Source organism: Dipodomys ordii, unplaced genomic scaffold, assembly GCF_000151885.1.
Source record: "Dipodomys ordii isolate 6190 unplaced genomic scaffold, Dord_2.0 Scaffold54, whole genome shotgun sequence".
NCBI lineage: Eukaryota > Metazoa > Chordata > Mammalia > Rodentia > Heteromyidae > Dipodomys > Dipodomys ordii.
Genome location: NW_012267270.1, coordinates 4,615,056 through 4,622,268, shown reverse-complemented (window position 1 = coordinate 4,622,268; position 7,213 = coordinate 4,615,056). Strand labels below are relative to the sequence as shown.

The 7,213-nt window shown below is 57.3% G+C and overlaps 1 protein-coding gene across 1 annotated transcript in view; it reads left to right on the top strand.

The window, feature by feature from the left end:
• The first annotated feature begins 2,240 nt into the window (after positions 1-2,240).
• Sipa1 (signal-induced proliferation-associated 1) overlaps positions 2,241-7,213 on the top strand; it is a 14,146-nt gene continuing 9,173 nt past the window's right edge. The window contains exons 1-4 of the mRNA XM_013020898.1: positions 2,241-2,321; positions 4,586-5,368; positions 6,092-6,219; positions 6,304-6,480. Of these exons, the coding sequence (XP_012876352.1) occupies positions 4,690-5,368; positions 6,092-6,219; positions 6,304-6,480 (984 nt within the window). The 5' untranslated portion in view covers positions 2,241-2,321; positions 4,586-4,689. The remainder of the gene's footprint in view (positions 2,322-4,585; positions 5,369-6,091; positions 6,220-6,303; positions 6,481-7,213) is intronic.

Below are 7,213 nucleotides of genomic sequence, written 5' to 3'. Positions count from 1 at the left end.
ACTTGAACTCTAGGTAGGCCTGGGCACTGTCCCTGAGTTTTTAAACTCAAGGCTAGTGCTCTACCACTTGAGCCACAGAGCTACCCTCAAGTTTTTCTGCTTATGTGGTGCTGAGAAATCGAACACAGGGCCTCATGCATGCGAGGCAATCACTCTACCACTGAGCCACTTTCCCAGCCCCATGTAAGGTGTTTTAAGAATAAATGGGCTGGACATCCATGGCTCACTCCTGTGATCCTGACTACTCAGAAGGCTGAGATCTGAGGATTGCAGTTCAAAGCCAGCCTGGCCAGGAAAGTCCATAAGACTTGTCTCCAATTAACCACCAGAAAACCAGAAGTAGCGCTATGGCTCAAGTGGTAGGGCACCCGCCTGAGCTGAAGAGCTGACAGACAGCGCCCAGGCGCAGAGTTCAAGACCCATGACTGAAAGAAGAAAAAAAAAAAACCTGCTTGCCAGGTACTACTGGCCCACTCCTGCAATCCTAGCTACAGGAGGTTGAAATCTGAGGGTCAGGGTTCAAAGCCAGCCTGGGGAGGAAAGTTTATGAGATTTTATCTCTAGTTAATCACCAAAGAGCTGAAGTGGAGCTGTGGCTCAACTAGTAGAATGTTAGTCTTAAGCAAAAAAGCTAAGGACAGTGCTTAGGCCCTGTATTCAAGCCCTAGTGTGGATGCGCGCACACACACCACAAATAGGCTGGATTCACACACACACACACACACACACACACACCCCACAAATAGGCTGGATTCCCATTCTTAATCCTAGCTGAGGAGGCCAAGACCTGAAAGATCATTGTTGGAAGCCAGCATGGGCAGAAAACCCCATCTCCAATTAACTAGCAAAATGCTAGATTGCAAGGGCTGAGAATGTGGCTTAGTGGTAGAGTTCTTACCTAGCATGCACAAAGCCCTAGGTTCAATTCCTCAGTACTACACAAACAGAAAAAGCCAGAAGTAGTGCCGTGGCTCAAGTGGTAGAACACTAGCCTTAAACACAGAGAGGCTCAGGGATAGTGCCCAAGCCCTGAGTTCAAGCCCCAGGACTGACCAAAAAAGGAAAGGGTTAGGGAAGCCAGTGCCTGTGTCTCAGTCCTATAATCCTAGCTACTCTGGAGGCTGAGGTCTGAGGTCATGTTTCAAAGCCAGGCAGTAAAGTTCATGAGATTCTTCCAATTAATTACTGAAAGCAGGAAGTGGAGCTGTGGCTCAATTAATAGAACGCTAAGCCTTGAGCAAAAAAAGCTCAAGGACAGTACCCAGGTTCAGGACCCAAGACCTGCACACAAAAGGGGTGGAGTGAAATACAAAAGGGGTGGGGTGGAGCAGAGAACTGGGCACTGGTTGCTCATGCCTGTAATCCTAGCTATTAAGCAAGCTGAGATCTGATTATCCTGGTTCAAAACCAGCCTGGATAAGAAGGTCCATGAGGGGCTGGGAAGGTGGCTCAGTGGTAGCGTGCTTGCCTTGCATGCACGAGGCCCTGGGTTCGATTCCTCATCACCACAAAAAAAAAAACAACAGAAAAAGGTGGAAGTGGGACTGAGGCTCAAGTGGTAGAGTGCTAGTCTACAGCTGTAGAGTTCATGCCCCACGACCAACAACAACAACAAAAAGGTCCATGAGATGTTTTACCTCCAATTAACCACCAGAAAACTGGAAGTGGAGCTGTGGCTCAAAGTGGTAGAGTGCTAGTCTTGAGCTGAAGAGCTCAGGAACAGTGTTCAAGCCCTGAGTTCAAACCCCAGGACTAACCAAAAAAAAAAAAAAAAAGGCAGGGGGAGAGAGAAGGACTGACCAAATAAAAAGGGGGGGGCTTGATGAGCAGGCCTTGAGTTCTAACCTCAGTGATCATGCCCAACCCCAAGGGATGAGACAGCATGTGTAACGAAGTAACTCAAGGCCCAGCACTTAGTGATCAATGAAATAGCCCCAGTGCCTGAGCACCTGCTGTCCGCCACCGAGGGCTGGACGCTAGGTGGCCTCCTCTGGCCCTTCCCATCTGTCTGTGCATTCGTTTCCGTTTCTCTGCCAGGTGGCAAGAGAGTTAGAAGGATGGTTGGAGGCCCGATGGCTGCCTGGCCTCCGGCCATGCGGGGATGACCAAGTCCAGGCAAGGCATCCCGCCCGCGGTGCTTCCCGCCTGGGACGGCTCGCCGTGACCACGCCCCTTCAGGCCACGCCCCCTTCAGGCCACGCCCCCAGGCGGAGCCGGCTCCCGGAGCCGTAGCGGGAGAACAGACAGCCGGACCGGCGCGGGAGGTGGCGGTGAAGGCCAGGCGGGACCCCCAGAGGTACAGCGGGAGCAGGGGGCTGAAGGTATAACCGGTCGGGCCAGACAGGGAACGAGGTGGCCTGGCTGTAGACTCGGTGGTGGGAGGGACGGGGTTCCCCGCCACCCGCACCGCCCTGCCTCCCTCTGGCTGCAGCTCCGTCCGGAGTCCGCGTGTCCAATCCCCTGCTCTGGCCGGCGGCTCCCACTCCCTCCCCGGCGTGACAGCCCGGCCCGGCCGGTGAGCTGAGAGGATTCACCGGCTCCCGAGTTTTCTTGATGGTTCTGGCAAGTGCTCCTGCTGCCCAGGGCGTGGGGGGCTCCCCCTATTCTGGGGCTCCCCTTTCTCCCTGGGAGACCTCCTCCTTAGCCTTTACACACATTGCTCCCCTCCCGTCCTCCACTCCTGGCCTGGAAGGAAACATCTGTCGCGCCCCCTGGCAGTAGAAACAGGGTCATGACCTCCAGATGTGCTGGGAAGCTTCCAGCGCCTTCTCCTGGGGCAGCCAGGCCTTCCGGATCTGTGGGGGCGGGGCAGCCCCCCTTCCCCCCCCCAGTGACACAGGCTGCAAGGAATGTCCTGGCCTCAATGGACCCTGTGTGAAGCCATGGGATGGGGGGCAGAGCCCGAGAACACCCCTTAAGACAGGGCCAAGAGCTGGGCACCAGGCCAGAGCAAGAGGCAGCGCAAGGGCTGGGCTGCACACATTCAGAGCTCATGCTCGCGAGCTGCACACTCACACATGTACAGAGCTCAGCCCACAGGGTCAGGGCCCGAACAGACATCCTCCTTGAGCTTCTCTGTAGCCCAGGCCCAAGCCTGCATGGGTCAGAGCTTGGCACTAGGGGCTGGGGACTGAGCTCTGCACACAGGTGACCAGCTTCACGGGCTTAAACCTCCTTTCAGTCACTCAGCAGTCCTGGGAAAAAGTAGGAAAAGTTAACCCTTTGCTTAGAGATGAGGAAATAGAGGTTCTAGGTCAGCCTGAGAGCTTATCCTCAGAGAAACCAAGGTAGGAGGCCCCCTGAGCTTTGGAGGCTTACCCTTATTTGGTTCTGGAGGCCCAGCTGAGGGGTGCATGGAGCCCCTCCCCTCACTCAGTTCTGGCCCAGCCCCCGGAGATGTTACTGGGTAATATATGAAGACTTACCCGACCATGTCTACACCGGCCCCTGCCCTACCTACCCACCCATCTGTGGTTCACCCGTGGTTCACTCTGTCGTGGTCTCACACTACCCTCACACCTGACTCTAGCCTCCCCCCATTTCCGCACTTAGTAGGCCCCAGGGGCCTTGAGTGTGTCACTCTTACATCCTGTGAGGACATGAACTGGCCCCAACCCCCACCTGCCCTACACCTACACACACACACACACACACACACACACACACACACGGAGAGGACGAGGCTCACATGTGAGCTCTAACACAGAATCGCTCTGTTTGCTTATCTGGACCTCCGTTTGGCCTTCTGTTACACTGGGTGCAGACCAGGGAGGCAGAGGTCCTATGGACCCTCGTTCCAGCAAAGGGGCCCAGGCCGCCTTATCCTCTTTCTTGCACAGTAACCTGCGAGAGGGGAAGCCTAGGCCTGTCCTTCAGGCCAGGGTGCCCTGGAGTCCATGATTGAGCTGGTGTGACCCCAGCACCTTCCTCAGGATGTGGAAGCCAGGCAGGGGGCTGGGCCCAGAGTTGGGGCCATTTCCTGAGTTGCAGGAAGTCCTCTTGCTGTTCCCTGCTGCCCTGCAGCCATCCCCAGGAGCCAGTATCCTTGAAGCATTGAGGCTCCATGTAGGAGCCAGGGCATTGAGAGCAGGCCTTGGGTGCTCAACTCCTCAGGGACCCTGGAGGAAGTGGGAGGTGCAGGGAGGAAGGTCTCTGGGGACAGGACGTCCTCCCTTTGTCAAGAGGGCAGGACCCAGATACTAGTAGCCCCGTGGGTTTCCCATCCCATCCGAGAGGAGTTATCTGTCCAGTTGGGCTACAGTGAGGACCATCGCTGGGCCCAGGCCACAGCCAAAGGTGTGTGGATTGGAACTGGAGACCCTGGTAGCTAAGTTTTGCCCAGGCTCTGGGACCCTCAAGGCCAAAGTCCCACAAACCAGCCTCTGGCCCTGCCTCCCACTACTAAGCCTGGGAGGGGGCTGGAAACCTCAGCTCTAGGCAGACAAGGAAGTGGCCAGGAAAGCGGAAGCAGCTTTGATGGTCTTGGAGGGAGCCGGAAGCCAGCCAGGGTGGTGGAGGACCCGGCTGGGGGCCTGTGTTCCTGTTTTCTCCCCAGGCCCATGTGAATAGCCCCCTCTTCCTTCAGGACAGGATCTGCCGCCGCAACCTCAGCCTGCAGGCTGTGCACCAAGCACCCGTGCCCGCCAATGCGTCCCGGCCCTCAGAGAGTCAGGCCCACAGATCACGTCCATGTGGGCTGGCGGTGTGGGGAGCCCTCGGAGGGGCATGGCCCCTGCACCCACTGATGACCTCTTTGCCCGTAAGCTCCGCCAACCAGCCCGACCTCCACTGACACCACTCACCTTTGAACCAAGGCCAACCCCAACCCGGGGCCCACTCCTGCGAACTGGCAGTGATGCAGGTGAGGCCCGGCCTCCTACGCCAGCCAGTCCCCGGGCCCGGGCCCACAGCCATGAGGAGGCCAGCCGTCCTACTGCAACTCCCACCCGGCTTTTCACCGACCCATTGGCCCTGCTGGGACTGCCAGCCGAGAAACCAGAGCCCACCTTCCCACCAGTGCTGGAGCCCCGGTGGTTTGCTCATTATGACGTCCAGAGTTTGCTCTTTGATTGGGCTCCACGACCACAGGGAACAGGGAGCCACTCAGAGGCCAGCTCTGGGACTCCAGCCTCCGCTGAGAACCAAGCTGCCAGCTCAGAACTGCTACTTGGGGCACCTGGCTTTGTGAGTGAGCTCGGGGGTGAGGGGGAGCTAGGCCTAGGTGGTCTGGTTCCTCCACCAGTGCCTCCCGCACTGCCCAATGCTTCTGTGTCGGTCCTGGAAGAGCCACAGAACCGAACAGCAGCCTACAGCCTGGAGCACGCGGACCTGGGCGCTGGGTATTACCGCAAGTATTTCTTCGGCAAAGGTAAGAGGAGCCGGCAGGTCAGGGGACAGGCCGGGAAGGGTCTGAGGTGCTCACAGTAGGGTCTGTGTGGGCTATTTCCTGTCATAGTGGCCATAAGAAGAAACAGGAGGGGCTGGGGATGTGGGTTAGCGCTAGAGTGCTTGCCTAGCATGCATGAAGCCCTGGGTTCCATTCCTCAGTACCACATAAACAGAAAAAGCTGGAAGTGGTGCTGTGGCTCAAGTGGTAGAGTGCTGGCCTTGAGCAAAGGGAGCTCAGGGACAGTGCCCAGGCCCTGAGTTCAAGCCCCAGGACTGGCACAAAAAAAACAACAACAAAGAAACAGGAGCTGAGCTAGAGAGCTGCTGGCCCACCTCCAAGCCCTAGTTCCCACGGCCTGGCCCGCATGTCCTCTGATCTGGCTCATCCTCATAGCCCTCCTGGCTGGGAAGAGATTTCCTATCTACATTTCTGTGACCGAGTTCCTTGCATTTAGGAACCTTCTGGCCATTGCTGAGAGAAAGGCATTCCTTCCCCTCCCCTCACCCCCCAGCTTTGGAAGAATACATGTGTCCTGGGCGGGGCGGCCCCGCGGGAAGGCGGGGCGGGGCGGGACTTAACCAGCGTCTACACTGATGCGATTGGCTACCAGAAGCGGGACTTCGTGGTGGGCGTGGCCGAGCAGGGTGGAGGTGGGTCGCTTGGGGGTGGGAACGAGCGCCCATTCCGGCCCCCTCTCTCCAGAACACCAGAACTTCTTCGGGATGGACGAGGTGCTGGGCCCCGTGGCCGTGAGCCTGCGGCGGGAGGAGAAAGAGGGCAGCGGAGGGGGCACCGTGCACAGCTACCGCGTCATCGTGCGGACCACACAGGTGGGCAGGGACCCCGGGATCCGGCCGGGGTCACCTCCTCCACAGCCTGTTCAGATCCTGAGCGCTCTCACACCCCCTTCTCAGCTCCGGACCCTCCGAGGCACCATCTCAGAGGATGCACTGCCACCAGGGCCCCCAAAGGGCCTATCTCCAAGGAAGCTTCTGGAACACGTGGCGCCAAGACTGAGCCCCACCTGCCTGCGCCTCGGCTCAGCTTCCCCCAAGGTGCCACGCACGCTGCTTACGCTGGATGAACAAGTGGTGAGTGACCGGAAGGGAAGGAGGTAGTCCTGATCTGACCTCAGCCGGCCTCGCTGTCACCCATGAGCCCTGACCTCAGGCTTGAACTGGGCACTAACCCCAGAGCTGGTCCACCTCCAATGTTCCAGAGGGAAAGACCAGAGGTCAGCTGGAGCCTTGCTTGTATACCACACAGCTTCCATTAGTTAGAAATGCAGATTCTGAGTGGGCGCCTGTGTTTAACCCTTGTAAATCCTAGTTACTCAGGAGGCTGAGATCTGAGGATTGCAGTTCAAAGCCAGTCCAGGGGGAGAAGTTCCTGAGCCTCTTATCTCCAATAAACCACCAAAAAAACTGGAAGTGGTGCTGTGGCTTAAGTGGTAGAGCACTCGCCTTGAGCTGAAGAGCTGAGGGACAGCGCCCAGGCCCAGTGTTCAAGCCCCATGACCAACAGGGAAAAAGAAAAAAAAAATGCTGGGATGTAGCTCAGTGGCAAAGTGCTTGCCTAGCAAATGCAACATCCTGGGTCCAGTCTCCCCAGTACCAAAAAAAGACAAAACAAAATACAGTTAAACAAGGGCTGGGAAGGTGGCTCAGTGGTAGAGCGCTTGCCTTGCATGCTCGAGGCCCTGGGTTTGATTCCTCAGCACCACAGAAGCAAAAAGAAAAAAGCCGGAAGTGGCGCTGTGGCTCAAGTGGTAGAGCTCTAGCCTTGAGCTGAAGAGCTGAGGGACAGTGCCCAGGCCCAGAGTTC